The sequence below is a fragment of the Acipenser ruthenus genome, chromosome 6 (assembly GCF_902713425.1).
Source record: "Acipenser ruthenus chromosome 6, fAciRut3.2 maternal haplotype, whole genome shotgun sequence".
NCBI lineage: Eukaryota > Metazoa > Chordata > Actinopteri > Acipenseriformes > Acipenseridae > Acipenser > Acipenser ruthenus.
In genome coordinates this window covers 19,166,412-19,185,004 of record NC_081194.1, presented here as the reverse complement: position 1 = coordinate 19,185,004, position 18,593 = coordinate 19,166,412, and the positions used below count along the sequence as shown (strand labels likewise).

Here is an 18,593-nt window from a genome sequence, read left to right as displayed (position 1 = left end):
CCGATCAGCAGAACACAGAACTGTTATATTGTTCCTGAAAAGTTAACCTGAGTTACTTCCTGTACACTGGTTTTATGGGGATGTGAAAAAATAGGCGTCCCCCATGGTGAATCAGACGCCTGGCCTGCTGAGCTGCAACAGCCGTTACGAAGTCAGCATCTTGCACCGTCTCCGACTCAGATACAGGTTTGCCTGTCTGAAATCGAGGATCAGTCTGAGGCCGCCACCCCTTCTTGGCACCAGAAAGTGCCTGGAATAGAACCACCCCATTCTTGTTGGAAGGGTTTACTACTGCTTTCACAGCAGAGCTGCTACCTCCTGAGTCACCTGAGCGGCGGCTTGTGGGTCCGGAAGGGAGGAGGGCCATGTTGGAACTGTAGCGAGTAACCAGTTTGAACAGTAGTGAGCACCCAGGGTTCTGTGGTGTTGCTTTGACTGAGGCACAGCCTGCGCCTGTTGCCTATGCAGAGGGTGATTGAAAGTACGCCTGCCTCAGCGAAAAGCGGGTGCGGGCTGTTTCCGGGCAGGTCTGTGAGAAGTGGAAGCTACCTGCCGCACTGGTTTCTGGCGAAACGGACTTAGAGTGCCACTATGCTGTAGGTTGCAAAACTGCAGTAGCCCACTGTATCAGGGGCGTAAGCTCTTCCGATAAGAAAAGCTGGGCGCTGTTAAGAGTCCACACCATCAGATGGGAACGCTATATCCTGTTCATCAGCCTCCTCAGAGGCAACAATAGATAGCGTATCACTCCTTAGATTACATGTCCTTGCCTGCACAGGGGCAGGTGGGACGAGTGGGTAAGAGACCTGTGATACCGGTGCTGCCGAGCGCTCTGGCAGCAAACTGCTGGTGTGACAGGACCTTCCAGATCTTATCTATCTGCTCCCTATCTGCCGAACGTAAACGGCAAGCTTTCTTCTTCCTCGATTTTGGAGGGGGAGAAGGCGGGGAGAACTGGGGGAGGAAGATGAGGAGGAAGGCGAGGAGCATGGCTTCTCGACTGGACTCCTTCCACTGTGACGCTCACCCTCCCTTGACACAGATCCACGGGGGGGAGGGTCCAGCCTCACTTACTGAGCATGGCGATGCCGAGCGGACGTGAGGGGGCGTTTCCTGGAATGACAGTCCAGCAATACGCTTGGTGAAGTGGGCACAAAAATCACACAAAGTGCGATCAATCAGAGCCTCCTGAGCGAGCTCAGGACCCAGACAGACAATGCACTTAACAAGTTAGTCTTCTACAGGCAACTTGGCCTTGCAAGAAACACATGCATGAAACCCAGGCACGGTAGAAACAGACTCTGCACTATGTAGTAGTGCAGACAGTAGTAACAGTAAGCAGTGTCAGTACAGCAGTAGTGCACACAGTCGATGATGCCAATACACAGAGTAGGCAGTATCAGTACACACAGTATACAGTGTCCGTGTAGACAAAACGGACAGTGTCAGTACACACAGTAAACAGTGTTATTGTACTCAATAAACTGCATCAGTACGCAAAAGTCAGTGACAGTGTCAGTGCTCACACATATTGGCGCACACAAAAATTAGTGTCCGTACATAGAATGGGCAGTGTCAATGCACTTAGAATAGTGTAGTGTGCAATAGACAATGTCAGTGCACAGAGCAGACAGTGTCACAACATACACAAAAATGAGTATGTGCACAAAATCCGTGCACAGCGTGACAGTGTCAATGCACTTAGAAAATAGTCAGTGCACAGAGCAGACACTGTCAGTACACACAATATAGTGTCAGTGTGCACAACATACACACACAAATTAGTGTATGTGCACAATATGGACAGTGTCCGGACAGCAGTGTCGGTGCATACAGCAGAAGATGAACACACGCTGTCCTCCAAAGCGTGTGCCGTCAGCCGCCCGCTTCTTTACACTCTGCAGACTCACCGTGCAGCCGCCTCAGAGCTACAGCGTCGGAGAACAACGCAGCTCTGGGCAGCTTACAGGCAAGCCCGCAGGCGCCCGGCCAGACTACAGGGGTCGCTGGTGCGCGGTGAGCCGAGGACACCCTGGCCGACCTAACCCTCCCTCCCCCCGGGCGACGCTCGGCCAATTGAGCGCCGCCCCCAGGGAGCTCCCGACCATGGTCGGCTGTGGAATAGCCTGGACTCGAACTCGCGACGTTCAGGCTATAGAGCGCATCCTGCACTCTAGCGAGTGCTTTTACTGGATGCGCCACTCGGGAGCCCGTATTTGTTTTTTTTAATTATCAAATCAGACGGTTACTGTATGCTTTTACTTTTGAGTAAATCAATGTAACACGCTTATCGTTTTTAACATGTTGTTTTCACTTGGATAAACCGGCTGCATAGAGCAAGACTGGCACTCACTCAGGCTCCTGCATGTCATGCCCTGGGCTCCATCTGTAATAACAGTGCCTGCCCCTTCCCTTGCACCACAGGGAACAAGCAGCCTATACAATGGAAAATTCCCACGGACTCGCAAAGAGGGGCTCTGCACCACCAGTACGGAACAAAGACAGGAAATGTTTGAGAATACAAATGTTTGATAACTGGAATGCAAAAAATATATATTCAAAAGGGAGTACCACAAAAAGAAATGTTAAACAAAAAATCAAATGAAATGGCGAGTATACCAGGATGGAAATAGATAACAGAATAGGTTCCAGTGAGATGCATCCCCCATTGCTACAGCTGTAAATCCAAAATTAGCTACTGTATAAGTAACATGAAAAAAGTAGATCACCATGACCTCCATCCACTTTATGCACCTGTAAAAATATAAGACTGCCACACATAACTTGAGGTAAAAATGTCCTTTTCAAGTTTCATAATAATTGGATTTTCTTGATATAGAATCTGACACTACAGTAACAAGAACTTGAACTATAAGCAATCTTGTGCAGTTTGGGAGCAAGCAAACCATGAGAAATAACACCTCTTATACATAGTATTGTACTATAGTTTTGACATACATATTGCCACCTTCTCTATATCCCCAGTGAGTAATAATAAAGAACAGTATTTACAGCTGTATACCCCTCAGGAAACACATGATACAAAACACAACGTGACAGTTTGCCTTCAGTGGTACAAAGACTGCCATCAATGAATTTCGGATCAATGAAAAAAAAACAGATGGCTCCGTTTACACTGTTTATGGATAGAAAGGTTAGAAGGAAGTAGCCACAGGAAGCCCTTTGCTATTATGTCAACTGTCCAAGCTGTCAGTGGCCAAGTTATTCCTTTGGAGGCCAGATTCAATGTACCTGCATAGACAGCACTTACAAAATGTATTCTGTATAGACTTGAATTATAAATAGAACCCTGATTCTGGTGTACTGTGTGTGGTTCACAAAAGCACAAACTGCTCCTTATCAATCATGCAAAACACTAACTGAAATGTGAACTGTGGGGGAATATTACATATATCTAGAGCCCTGCGACTGGTAAGTAGGGGGAGCTGTAGCGCAGTGAGGTGCTTGTAGATTTTAACCCCTCAACCTGCACCAGGCCAATACAATCCTCACCCTGGGATGCCCTGCTCAGCAATTTATAACAGCCAAGATCATCATTCATACTTAGTTATCTAAACTTGTAGACAGGAAATTATTCTAAAGCCTGAAAATCTAAATTTGATTTAAAATCGGTATATATTCTCCAGATATCATTACAATAAACCTTGGCAGATCTTTTATATCTATCATGTGCGGTTAGTTTAAATGTTTTCACAACGTCTGCAACGATCATTGATGGTGGACGCACGTAATGACCTAAATAAAACACTGCAAATCTGATTAACAAGAAACAAGTACCAGCAGGACCACTTCAATTCCCTAGCATGAAACACAGCTGATCAAAAACAGAATAGCGTGAGATAGTCGTATAATCTACTGAGTCAACTGCAATGAAATAACAACACCAGAGAGAACCACACTAAATACTTCAGCGCAGCACTCAGCAGCTGAAGCGGAATAGACTTTTTCTTCTGGGATTTACCCAACATCTTTTTTAGTTTTTATTTATTTTGTAACAAATATAGTTCTCTCTTAAAGTTCCTTTAAAGGCAGCTCAGTATATTGAAACTTTGAAACACTGGGGGTCCCTGACTAATAGGCACATATGATCATTCTTACATTTTTAAATATCACCTGCATTTCATTTGTGACCACTAGGGAGAGCACTCCGCTTGAATCGTATTGCATGTTATATTATGGGGCTTGCATTTCCAGTTCAGCCTCCCTTCTTTGAAAAAGTTCATTCTGAAAGAGCCATGTATAGTTAAGATGATGGGCCACATAACTCTCTCCACATATGTGGCAACACATTAACACACATTCTAAATTCAATTTCATTCCCCAGGGGTTTTGGTAAGCTATAAAGGTGTGTATTTGATGCCTTAGTTTACTCATCATGTCAACACACACAGTTAATTAACCGTGTGATAAGAGATTTTTTTTGTGTGGTATTGTGTTCCCCATGGCTTGTTCTGTGTCAGTTCCAAAATTCAGTATTCTACGTCAGCTAGATGAGTAACAGCATTCGGACCCTTATAAAAGTTTCCCATATTAAAAGCATAGCTAAGTGTTATAAAGCATAGGTAAGCATTGTAAAGCCCAGAGGGGGTATGGTAAAGCATATTGAAAACAAGGCAAACTATGGTAAATGCATAATATATATGGGAAAAGCATAGAGAAATTGCAAAACCCATGCAAATGTACAGTGTTAAATTTTTATAAGGGGATATACCCCAAGTGATTTAATGTCAGTCCTGTACAATGAAACTCACCTCTAGAGTCTGCATCAGTGTTGGTTTAATGGCATCTTTCATCAGAACAGCTAAAGCTCCAGTCACACCCTGCAAGAGAGAACAGGCAAAGTAAATCTAAGCAAGGAATGGCCAGGTCAGTGTTTTCTGCAAATCACTCAAAATTTGTAAAATCCATTTAGGGAAAAAAACAAACTCTTTCAAGTGAAAATTTAAACACTCAGCTATACCTAAATTACTTCATTTGTGTTGTCACTTCTGTCACTTGGAGGTACAGTAGTTACAGAAACTATTACATGGACAAATAGGAATTGTATTGTGTAAGAGCTTCACTAAATGAAATCTAAAAATAATAATAAAATAAAAACTTGAGTAAACTGTGGTTTCACTTAAGGCTCCTGTGCCATCCACATTGTGGAACCACCATCAAGTTAAAGAGCTGTATGGCTTCCAGCGGTCTCTGTGGTTTTCCACTCGAACAGTGAAGAATCTTAATTAGGGATAAGTATCCCACTCTAAATACCTTCCAGACATGTATTATTGTTTTCTGTTTTCACACGAATGACAATGGTATACTTATTAAAACTCTCAGGTCTGAGGAAAAAGTTTCATGCAATGTTTGCATTGTAAGGTCTTAATCTGAAGCAATAACAAGATAGATATCCTCGATGAGCTGATTTTTTATATAAAATAACAGCGGTACATAAAGCTTAAGGAAATTAACTTCAAGATGTAAGCCTCTATCGCTGTTGCAGCTATGATACTAAAAACAGATGCCATTGCCATGTACTGCATTGCCTATCATTTTGGCCCTGAATAAACTGATTTTGATCCACTCAAGGTTTTACCATGAGTTTAATAACACATACCTGAGCTGGTTACCTATACAATTTGGCTAATCAAGCACATAGTAAAACCTGGAACGGATGAGAGTGCAATGCTAGGACTTATTTTCATCCCTGTACTGTATATACTTCAGAAATGCCACAGAATCACAACTCTCTAAAGTGGATTAGCGGAATGTGTAGGACTATGTATGGCAAAGGTCACATGACTGCAACATGAAAGCCATATGAAGCAGTAGATTAAGGTCACCAGTTTATATAAACACAGCAAATATGAAGTCTGCATATCAAACGGTTTCTTGATATGATGTTTTGAAAGCGTGTCAGCAAACACACATTAAAACAACATTCATCCCAATTTTATTTGTAAACCAAGCCAATGACTGGTCCTGTCCAACATGAGCACTTGTACTCTAAAGAAGGAAAAAGAAAATAAATGCAGTGTACACCGAATACATCAATTAAATATCACTGCTCCTAAATTGCAAGTGCTCAGTTATATTGACTCCTCATACAGTGCTGCGTAATTTCAATGAAATACAAATAATTGTCATGTGAAACCCAGACTGGACTCAAAAGTTCTACAATCAGGCTAAAAAGTGCATAAATAAACCTGGAGGCATATTAGCAAAAAAAAAAAAAAGTTATTTAACACAAACAGGAATGAAAAAAAAACAACCTATAACTGGGCTTAAATGCAAAACAGGGACTTTAATTAGAACTACAGAATATGGAAGGTATTGTATTTCATGAAACTACCAATGAAAACAAGAAACAACAAAAAACACGACAAGAGAAAATCCACACTTAATAGGAGTAGCAATACATTAAATATGCAATCTCTTTCTAAGGCACATGTAGTACAATGTATTTATTAGGACAGAATGTAATGTTCTGTGTTTTGCTTTAACAACTTCTCTAGAAAAAGGTAATCTTTTAATAAAACATTTGCCATTTTAGCACACTCAATCAAATGGCACAACTTCATCAAAACTGTGGGACAAACTGACACAAGCGCAGGATGCAATGCAAATGCTATTACCATACACCGCACTGATGTGGCAGAGTCACATCCAAGTCTGCATTTGTCTGAATCAACATTCTTAAAAAGTTGTTCCTTAAAAAGGGCCGTACATAAATAAGACTTTAAAATGAGAACTACTGTATTCCTTATCAGTACCTTATTTATACTGAAGTGGCTCTACTGAGTAAAGTTCTAAATAGTTTTAAATTCCCTATATATAAAATAATAAACAGTGTACTGCAAATCTATCAAAAAATAATTATTCGTGGGACTTTAGTAACAGAGACTGCGTATTAGGAGCTTTGCATAATGACCACAGTATGTACAGGGGAGCAGGGTGCAATTTGTCAAATTTCCATTGGGGGGAATAAAATAGACACATAACAAAATATTATGGCAAGCCTTGTTACATCTGTAGTGCACAATTTAAACAGATAAGAGAATCACGAAGTTATTTATTTATTATACCGAATGAACTTTAGGAATCACATGTAACAGGTGGGACTCGTTTCGCGATTGTGCTCATTACCACTCTTCGTGCATATAAGCTAGCGTCTCGGCTTGCTCAGTGGAAAGCATTCATTTTTGTCGCAAGCCAGGGTTGCTAACTACTGTTTGAAGCAAGTCTTACCTGTGTTCCAGTGTTATTTGTTTTATTTTATTTTAAACTGTTTGTAAAATCACTGTTATAACCACTTACTGAAGTGTGCAGGACGCTGCCAATATTGCTGCTCATCGAGGTAATGTTCAACTTATTTTGATGTATACAGGTACTGGTAGGGTAAGCCAAGCCCTGCCCGAGGTAATTTCTACAATATTTTAGTTAATGTTTAGCTGTAACTGTAGGGTGAGTTAATTAATTGCTATTGTCATTTTTGTTCTTGCAGACGCAATTGTCAGTTGCTGTTTCTTTTACTTAGTTTATTTTATCAATTTTTGTTTTCTTTCGGTATTAGTAAATACGATGAAGGGGTAATGTAATATATTTAATTTGGCTCTTTTAGTTTGTGTCTCTTCTTGAACTGGTGGCTGGGTTTTCTTTTTATTTATTTATTCACTGTTAATCACTCTGGTTTTGTTTGATTTGGATTGATTTATTATTTCACCTTTATTTGGTTTCACTTTATTCCAATTGAAATAGCACTGCTAACCCCTGTCCGCCTTGTGGCACTTGAGACTAAACTGTTATAATTTGTATATTCTCTTGCGTCACTTGAAACTAAAATATTACCATTTTACATCTCCTTGAATCCAGGCTGGTGTGGGTTCTGGTGGCTTCCTAGTGGAAGCCGAATTCTTGTACTGCACTTGCGTAAAATCTGTGCATAACTTCCAATATTATTTTGCCTTTAATCTCGATGTATTTTTAATTCTAGAGAGTTTTGTTTTTACAATAAATTATTAATATATTTTAAAACTTTACTCATGTCTCTGCTTACTTTTATTTAATTGAAAGGGGTCTGCAAATTGGGGAACCTGGTCTTACACATTATAAATTAACAAAAACTATTTATTTGGGCGAAATTCCCAAGGTGGTGTTGTCAAACAAAACAACAATTACATAACGGGTGCTTTGCTACACACACACATTTGCCAAATCTGCCATCATGCAGGATAAATGCAGTTATTGTTTATGGATACGGTCATACTTGCCAACATTTGGAAACTGTTCAGCGGGACGCTGATCATATATATTATCAATAATAGACCCCCCAGCTCAACACCACACGACCATCATGACAGTAAAAAGACCTTTGTATAAGTTAGTGATCAGCAGATGTGTCAGCTGCACAAAGAGCACAAGCACAACGTTTGGTTTTCACCAACTACTTTTTTTTCTATGGGTAAATATCGTGACTTTCTTCCTATGCATCGGAAAGCGGGACATTTGCTAGGAAATCTGGACTGTCCCGACCATATAGGGACTGTTGGCATGTATGTACGGTATCAAAAGGCAATAACAAAAACTACCTACGTTACAGCAACTAAAATAATGTTAAAACGCACTCATGACAAGTACTTTTGTTGCACATAACCTCATTGATAACTGCACAGAGTGCAACAAAAATAAATGTCACATAATACAACATACATATTTTAACAGCTTCATCTGCAGTTAATTGTAGTTAATCTTGGTCTTTTTTCAACTCTGCTCAGCAGGTGACTCAGCGGGTAAAAGTTCCAGTCTTTGGCTCTGGGGCTGTTTAAAAAAAGCTACTGTGGATTTTTAGTGTCCGGTCTTCATTTATATTTTCTTTAGTATAGTATGCACTTCCGAGGATAATAAAAAATAACAGTTTGAAATACAGCAAATGAATGGCATTGATGTAGTTGATTCGCATTGGTTAATTTGCCTTGTTACGGTGCGTACAGCACTACTGTTGGATGACAATGACGGATGAGTGGAATCCGAGCCTGATCCACTTTATACAGCCAAACTTTATGATCCGGCTCCAGTGAAACCAAACTCCATTCCTTTTCTTTTTTTTTTTTTTAAATCACGTTAATACAATGTGTTACTGATCTTACGGTCTGAAGTGCTAAGACAGATATTTTTTTGAAGTCAGTTTGTGTAAAATGATGCAGCATACATCAAATCGCACCCTGCCGGGGAGTGTGTGTCACTTACTGTAAAAAAACATAGATAAACTCATGTTGTTTGTCAGTGATATAGTGATATTGCACACAAAATCCAGCTATGATAAAAGTAATTGTTAAAAGCATAACATTAACAGGGATATAGAAAAGCCGTAAGCAGGAAAGAAAATAATAATCACAATTTTTCCTGCCTATATAGATGATAAATTGTTGATATAATGCAAAGTCTTGCTGTTTTTCAAATCCCGATGCCTGCTAAATTCCCAAAAGAATGATTTGGGTGTCAAAATCTGTAACAGCTTGTAGTTTCTGTTCCAAAGTTAGTTGCTGTTTATCTTTTAATGCAGGCAGCAACACAGTGTTAATGTATCTTAAACTCAAAGTTTACAATGCTAACTGGGGGCAAGGAATGGATTGAAATACAAATTAGATGCAGTTTTTACCTACCGATTTAATAATCTATACAGTATCTGAATTACAATGATATTGTTTCTTTACCTTCAAAAGTGTCATTGACTCACTACAATAGGCACTCTTCCACATAAGCAGAACAGGTCTGAACAATATTTTTCCAACCAGTGATGGAATTCATCACCAATTCATGAGCATGTGCCAAGAATATTCAGTCTTTACAATAGAAACCATTTTCCATTGATTGAATACAACTTTGCATGTTGTCCATTTTGGACTGGCTCAACTGGAAAATGGGCCAGTGGTTTCATGGCTTAGATCAATATTATAATTCTTTTACATTTATTTAACTTTTTTAACCTTGTTAGACCTTTTTTATTTTATTGTGCATTCTCAAAAATTATGGTGGTCAAAAACCGATAGTTCTGTGGCTGAATCAGTTGGATTTCCCGGTAATTAGATCAGTTTACATAGCTATAGACTTCACTCTAAACACATTACCAACTACATCAGAATAACATATTCTGAAAGCCGTGACCACTTGTAACAAAAGCAGCATGTCAGGTTAAATTAATGTTGTAATGTTTTCATTGAGTAAAATTAGAAAAAGCATTAAGCTATCTTTCTCCATATCTCCACTCTCCATTGTTCTAAACACTCACCCGAGCTATGTTTTAAATTAAACACAATTCTGGTAGATGAGACCCAAAACCTTCTCAAAATGGTTAAATCACATTGTTGTTAAAGATTAACTACCAAAAAGAAATGTAGAAATTGTATTCCAGATATATTACAAACCATCATATCCTGTAAAAACAAGAGTTTTAAAACAACTATTTTAGTTAATATAAAGCAAGTCCATGTTTTTGATGCAGGATTCCAGTGCTGTATACCAACTCTCTCAAATCATGAAAATGTTGGGTTATTATCATAACCCTGGTACCAGCATGATTTTTCCTTCAAACATGCTGCAATAATGGACGCAGCGACCTTGAAGGTTAATGGTTACATTTCTATTTCAGGCAACATTGGTTATGATAATAACCCAACGTTCCCTATCAAGTCCGAAATGTAACCATTACCGAATGGGTGAGTGTACCAAAGCCGTCGCAAGGCAATACAGCAGAACGGCCATTCAGAACCCCAGTAACAAATAGCTAGGGCTAAAAATTGAGAGTAAGGGTTGACGCTGAAGTTGCCCTCAACACTCCAGTTCCAAAGCCAGGGTTTTGGGGCTCCATAGCACTCATTTGATAGAATCTTGTAAAGGTATGGGGAGTAGCCGAAACCGCTGCATTGCAAATGTCATTGACACATGCACCCCAGAACATAGCCCAAAGAAGTTGCCATGCCCCTGATGGAATGGGCAGTGAGCTTTTCTGGAGGGGGGCAAGTTAGCTAGCTCATAGGCAGTCCTGACTGTGTCTGTTATACATTTTGATAGCCTCTGTTTAGATAGGGCTTGCCCATGGGACTTAGCCCCATAACAGGCAAAAAACTGTTCAGACTGCCTCCAACATTGTGTCCTGTCCTCATAATACGCTAATAAACACCCATTTGGGAATGGTTACACTTTGTACATGATACGGATCTTGTGAACATACCAAGTCTTCTGCTGTCACTGGATGTCCTTTTTTGTCACTGGCAACAACCATCTTGCCCAGCCTATCTTTCATGTCAGCCAAGCCATCAGTCAGCGCTAGGATCGCCATGATCTCACTGGCAACTGCAATGTCGAACTGCGTCTGAAAAACAAAAAAACACAGCTATAAAGACAATGCATAGAAAAAAAAAAAAAACCTCCGATAGCCTTTTTTTATTAAGATTTGTACAAAGACCTCTCAGTCTTAAAACGTCATGTGTCATTAGGAATAAGTAACTAAATGCTGGACTGAGAAGAACTACCATTAAAACACTAGAAGAATGTTAAATATTACATATTGATAGAAACATATACCCTCATATAGAAGTACTTTATTGAAGGAGTGTTTGAGAACAAATGCCAATGTTCGCTTAGCAACATTCTTATTTTTATGAAAACATGTCACAGTTCAAACGTTTTTAATTGCAGGATATTACTTTCCTACACAGGTGTGGTGTTTATTTGTGTTACCTCTATCAGACTTCATTGTACATTATCAAAAATCGATACTGGGAAATGAATTGCTGTTTCAAAGTTCTTAATGTGCACGCACCACCAGGTTTTTGTGGGCCCTGGGAAATAGACCTCCAGTGGGCACCCCACCCCCCAGCTCCACCGTCAACCCCAAATTAAAAATATTTTTCTATCAAAAAAAGGTTTTCATAAAATCAGTAGTCCCTCACTAAACCGGACATGTCTGGAGACAGGAGTTGCCCAATTTAAAATAATAATGGCACACTTTCTTTTTACTTTCGCCTACCAGTAACACACAGTAAATCATCCTGCTGCATTTTGCACTTTACTGTACAGTGTGAAAATAGTAAAAGATTATTTTTAATTAAAGCTAAATGATTTTAGCACATTTTCTTTTTTACTGTAGCCTACTTAAGTACACAATTAACACTTTGCAGAAATAACCATTTTTAAATTTACATAGAAAATTTGACAGTGTGCTTATTGCAGTTTTTTTTTAGATCTGCTTTTTTTGTAGTCTTTTCCTTCCACTTTTGACATCCAGATTTGTGTTTCTTTTTATTTGGAGGTTCCAGAGATTCGACAGGTTTCATTTTTGATGGTTTAAAATCGTATAATTATAATAGGCGTTATTATAATAATAGATGTTATGATAATGAGGCTCAAGAAAATGCTTGTCAAATGACAGCCTTGATTGTTGGAAAGTAAATGTGCTAATTATAGAATGTATTTAATTGGCGAATGTGTATAACTGTATGTCGAGATCAGCCAATAGCTTTTGGCTTTACAAAGACCTGGGGAGGATGGAAACCAATAGCGAGTGAGAAGAGGCAGGACTAAGGGAACAGGATGCAGGAAGGAAAAGAGAAAAGAAATTAGGGGGGGATCTGAAAAGTTTCACTGTACTGCACACATACAGTTTAGTTTAGTAAAAACTAAACGTTTATAGCCCTAAAGACTGCTTGTGTAGGATAGCTAGCAGAGAAATAGTACATTTACAATGTACTATTTTCTGTATGTCTGGGCCCCACTCTGGCGTCGGGGGCCCCGGGCGCTTGCCTGGAATTGATCTGTTGAGCAAAACAATTTTTTGGGTGAGAAGTTCCTTCACCTAAATCTGGTCAAACAACCTTTTAGGTTCACAACGTCAATAAAAACACAGACACCTGAAAAACCTGCATAGTGGTGTGGTAACATTAATGTATCAATGACAAGTGCTTTTGAACAGACTGATAAATATGCTGTATTGTATTTGCATAATTTAATAAGGCAGATAAACTACAATATAAACACAATTCAACAGTATGTGAAACACAGCCATTAATACAATAAATTCAGGCATGGAAAAATGAAACATTTAAAAAAAAGACAAAAACAGTACCTGTCGGATGAATCCTTTCTCTGTGTTTGCTTGACCAACTGTTATTTTCCGTAAGAATCTGTCATTTGTATCTAAAACTAAAGAAAAAAGAAAGGAAAAATAGGTATAAGGTAACAATAAGGTAACAATATACTGCATATACAGTTAATCAGCGGATTCTATTCTGTTGGGAGGGGTCTTACAACTCTGGTTACCAATCTCTGTATGCGGAACCTCTCAAAAGCACACTTCAGGACCATGCACAGTGGAAGCACAAGATAAAGTGCCATTACCAAAACAAAAAATCACAAAAATAAGGCTGACAGATATTAAGATCACTTCCAGAGGTAAAGAGTACTTTATAAGAGGTTTAGACAATTCCTATAGAAATGACACAGGGTTTTATCTCCACTATTATTACACAGATGGATGCTTTGATTTGTGGAAAATTTATCCAATTGAACTTATGATGCAACACTCCTATACCTCCAACAAACATTTGGTCTCACCATCCATTTATACGCCATACCAACATGTGTTACCCTATTTTTTATTCGGGAGACTGATCCACAAGGATAGATTTAACTGCAAAGCAGCAAGCAAATTTGTGTACCTCTTTGCCATGTAATTGTTGCTGGGTCAATGTCGAGGCGTACAAATGAGGTAATCTCCTCTGCCGTCAGTGTGCTTGGGTCGCTCTTGTTTATTCCCAATCTCTTAAAAAAGAAAATCATAATAAGCCAGTTAATACTTTTTTTAATATTAAGTTATAAACTACACATTTTCTAGAGCAACATGTAGCGCAGTATTGCAGGTATAAGCTATTGTAAACATCAGAGGTTTACCATACTGAAGACTAGTATGGAATTTTCAAATGCATCAGTAATTCCAGTACTAAATGTACCATGTTTCATAAAAAACTGAAAATTGTTCCAAAGGAATTCAAGTAATAAGAACATAAATTCCAAGCACTGTGTAGCACAAATCAAATATCGTCTACTAAAAACATACTGTGGGTTTTTACTGCCTAGCTATAAAAATAACCAAGAAGTGGTAAAAACATTGTTTTAATGGACCACATGTCAAGTGAACAAGGTTCTGGCAAGTTTAAATTCCTAACACTTCAAAACATGCCAGCCTTTATTTTCTCTTTAAACAATTACTTTATCACACCTGCCAAACACCGTAACAAACCGTTTACATGTTTATCAGGCCTAAATGATTAAATCAGCTCCCACTCATGATGGTGTGCAGAATTCACAAATCAACTCCATGCATTAGTCTGTAGAGTACATACCGCTAAATCAAATTTAAAAAGCTATGCAGGGTAAGAGACATTATAACAATAAAGTTAATGTTAAATAGTGCAAGATGACTGTTCATCTTGGCACGCGTTCATATCCCCACAAATCACCACTAACTGAGCAGCATGACCGCCATCTGGCACAAGATTAGAAAAAAGTAAACTCTACTCAGGCAAGTAAGTCGATCTCAGTGTCACCACAATGCAAATAACCACTGTCTTCTCTTAGTATTTTCATTCCTGGCCGTGTGCTTGGCACCTCAGCAGGCTAGGGAATCATCAAGTCTTTCACAAGAATGCCATTTTTGGGGTTTTTTTTTTTTCGGAACACCCTTCATGCATAGTGCAGCTAAAATACTATTACATTCTGACCATGTACAGTCCTGGGAAAGGGGATTTTAAAGTGATCAGAACTGCTGGACAGGTATACCAAAAGTAACTTGTCATTTTTGGGAAAGTGGTTTCTTCACATATCTAGGCAGTGTTGTCCTGTTAGGAAGGAAAGAATAAAGGCTTGAAGGAAGGAAGCACTATGGCAGATGACTGAGCCCCCCCCCCATAGTTTTAAGGAGCCAGAAATGATTAAAAGTTTCCATCAGGGTTTTCTGTAGCTAGAGATACACTATCAAACTTGACATTGAGGCTAAACACAGGAAAGGCATTCCAAATAGAATTTCCTTATCTTACAGTAGTTGTTACAGTAGTAAAAGCTATTAGGTGGATATTATTAATGGCTCCCCTGGGCCATCATGGCTCCACCACACTTCATCCATTCTTATTAATACCTTAGATCAGTGGTAACAATTGACTTTTCAACTCAATCTGAATTCTAAAATAATTCTGTTTAAATCTATCACCAGCTATCTTTAGATCACGGACGTTCATCTCACAGAATGGACGTGCTGCATTCACAGCAAAAGGTTATGAAGTTTACTGAAATCCACTCGACTATAGACAAAAATATTTTATTTTCAGTTCAGATTTTGTACGTTGGTAGCATTTTCCCCAGCACATCTTTTCATGCGACAAAATTTGAATATAAAAAATGATTCTTAACTAACTCACTGAGGTCACCTAGTTGTGATCTACAGTGTTTCTATAATTCCAAACATACATGAATAATGCACCTTAAGCAGTTGCCTTGGTGTTTATTGTAAACACAGTAGCTTTATAAAGAAGTTGATACTTGGTTAAAATGCTATTTAATGCATTTGTTGATCTTGCCAGTTCTGATCTACGAGATTGATAAAAATACAGACAATGAAAAACTATACAAAGATGGCCATGTTAGAGCAGGGTTAAGTTTAATGGTGGTGTTATTAAGATCATTAAAATAGACCTAAAAGCACCTTGTCAAGTGACCTGAGCATATCTATTCAATAGAGGAACACCAGAGATAATCTCAGTGTTTGCAGCACCTACGACGCTACAGGAGCTTTTGATTCTGGCCCATTCTTTCAGCAAAATCTTTAACAACATTTAAATGATAATAAGGTTAAGGGCTTACATGTAACCTGGCCAGCTGAATTGAAGCAAATTTTCTCACTCCATTAACTGAAGGTACAAGGCGATTATACAAGGCCTATAGAAAAAAACAAGAGCAGGTATAGTAACTCTCTTACGTAGGCATAAAAATGATAAACAGTGATAAATTGGCATATGGGGAAGTTATTTTTTCATATTTAGTTAACACATCATTTGTATTAAACATTATACAAATACATTATGTGCTGTGTTTATTTCGCTCATGAGGTGTCCGTTTTGTATGAAATCTTATATGAAAATAAGTTAGATGCTGTAAAAAAAATAAAAGTACAAATAGTGCACTTTATTATTTAAAACGATGTATATGTGTTTTTGCAATGCTTGAGTACGTATTCCTTCGACATGCTTTTTATTTATTTATTTTTTTAAATTTAGTCGTTGCCAATTGTTTTTATTATTTTCTCCCAATTTGGAATGGCCAATTATTTTATTATGCTCAGCTCACCGCTACCACCCCTGCGCTGACTCGGGAGGGCGAAGACGAACACACACTGTCCTCTGAAGCGTGTGCCGTCAGCCGACCGCTTTTGTTCACACTGCGGACTCACCATGCAGCCACCCAAGAGCTACAGCATCGGAGGACAACGCAGCTCTCAGGCAGCTTACAGGCAAGCCCGCAGGCGCCCGGCCAGACTACAGGGGTCGCTGGTGCGCAGTGAGCCGAGGACACCCTGGCTGACCTAACCCTCCCTCCCCCCCAGGCGACGCTCAGCCAATTGAGCGCCGCCCCCTGGGAGCTCCCGTCCACGGTCGGCAAAGGCGTCCAGACTATAGGGCACATCCTGCACTCCACGCAAGTGCTTTTACTGGATGCGCCACTCGGGAGCAAGACATGCTTTTTTTAACCCTTTTTTGCTTCTCAAAAATAGCCTGCGTCTTAATTCATGTACATTATAGTGATCTGTGTATTAAAATCACCAACAAAGGCGTCTGCCGGAATACACGAGCAGCAACGTGGCTGAGAAAAAACAAACCAAGCTTCCTGAGGAATTGCAAGAGAAACGTTTACAATTTCAGCATTTGTAACAAACAGTACCAGCTTGGACAGACCGGAAATGCTGATCAGACCCTGTGTTTTTCGACATGCCAAGCAATGTTCAATGCTGTTGTGGTTGCTGGGTTACATGTTGCCTGATGCCGTGGAGTGTTGTGTCGTGCTTGCTGTTGTGTGTGATGCTGTAAGTGAGTGGTGGTGTGTGTAAAACAGAGACGCCATCTTAAGTATTATACAGTGTGCAGCACAATTAACAAGCTCCGTGGTTAATCTACAACAACACTGTTGTGTGTCAGTTTTGTACGATACAACAGCGTAATTGAGGTTGTATCTTTGTAAATGCAAATTCATTTGATGTTTTATTTTTTCCTCAAATTGAGTGTGGTAAATTTGGGCTGCATCTTAACTTCAAGGGTGTCTTAAATTCAAAGGAATACGGTATATATGAGTGTAGCAGGCCCAACCTTGTCTGACTGGGTAGATTCATGAAGGATCCTGGCATCAATTGCTGCAGCGAGCAGGTTATTTGCAGCAGTAATGGCATGAATGTCTCCTGTCAAGTGAAGGTTGAACTAAAAAAAAATAAGAAAACCATTTGTTTAATAAAAAAAATCCATTAAAAATGGAAAACCAAAAAAAGAATACATCTGGGATGCACCTTCTTTTGTAACTGCACAGGACCAAGATAAAGCATAAAACTGTGTGCAAATAACTTACAGAATGCTCATGTGAACAACTTCTTGTGGGCACTACCCATTGCAGAGACCATTTTCAGTAAATATAGGCTTTTAAATAAAATTTGATTTACTCAGTCTTAAGACTAAAGAGTGTATCTGTTCTTACGATTTACAGTCAGTATTTATTTTAAAATATAATATTGAAATCGTAAGTTTGAAGGGGGAAGCGAAACATGCACTGAACATTTTTTCAGCAGAGTAATGCCATTTTACAACAGAGCACCGTCTCACACAGACCAAGAACAAAAATGGGCTGTACATTACATGACATATTTCAATTCCCTGCAGCTAAAGTCTTTCCAAGCAATAACTTCCTCATGAAAAATATTATGTTAAACGGGGTCAGGCGTGAGCTTGTTTTGGAATTGCAGAGTCTAGCTGACTCAGGTCTTATGATTGTCATCAGGACTTGCTTACCTCCTCCATGGGAATGACTTGAGCATAACCACCTCCCGCAGCACCGCCTGGAGCAAGAAAAACAAGTACAACATTTGGATCAAAGGGGTGCGCAAAAAAGGGTTCAGCGAAGGAACCTCCAAATACACAAGGCTTGTAGACAGTGGTCCACTACCAGAATCATGCATTGCCTTAAAAGCCTAGGAAGTACAATCAGCCAATGCAATACATCCTTGAGTCTCCGGAAATCTATAAACCAAATCGTTAATTAACCGGGATCACCCGTCCAGTTAGTCTGATTGCTTGATGTTGTATGATGCTTGTGTCTGCCCATTTTGGGGCCTCTTTCTTTGCACACTCATTACCTTTAACTCCGAAGGTGGGTCCTTGTGAAGGCTGTCTCAGGCAAGCAAAGGAATTGACCTGAAGATGGGCAGTAAGGGCTTGAACCAGGCCTATAGTCACTGTGCTTTTGCCTTCCCCAAGTGGTGTTGGTGTTATACTTTAAAAACA

The 18,593-nt window shown here is 39.3% G+C and overlaps 1 protein-coding gene across 1 annotated transcript in view; it reads right to left on the bottom strand.

Moving 5' to 3' along the window:
- mthfd1l (methylenetetrahydrofolate dehydrogenase (NADP+ dependent) 1 like) overlaps positions 1–18,593 on the bottom strand; it is a 93,131-nt gene that overhangs the window by 58,026 nt on the left and 16,512 nt on the right. Inside the window, exons 12-19 of the mRNA XM_034017271.3 lie at positions 18,446–18,582; positions 18,102–18,148; positions 17,412–17,519; positions 15,916–15,990; positions 13,719–13,821; positions 13,127–13,203; positions 11,234–11,374; positions 4,773–4,841 (exon numbers count right to left, since the gene is read on the bottom strand). Coding sequence (XP_033873162.3) covers positions 4,773–4,841; positions 11,234–11,374; positions 13,127–13,203; positions 13,719–13,821; positions 15,916–15,990; positions 17,412–17,519; positions 18,102–18,148; positions 18,446–18,582 — 757 coding nt within the window. The remainder of the gene's footprint in view (positions 1–4,772; positions 4,842–11,233; positions 11,375–13,126; positions 13,204–13,718; positions 13,822–15,915; positions 15,991–17,411; positions 17,520–18,101; positions 18,149–18,445; positions 18,583–18,593) is intronic.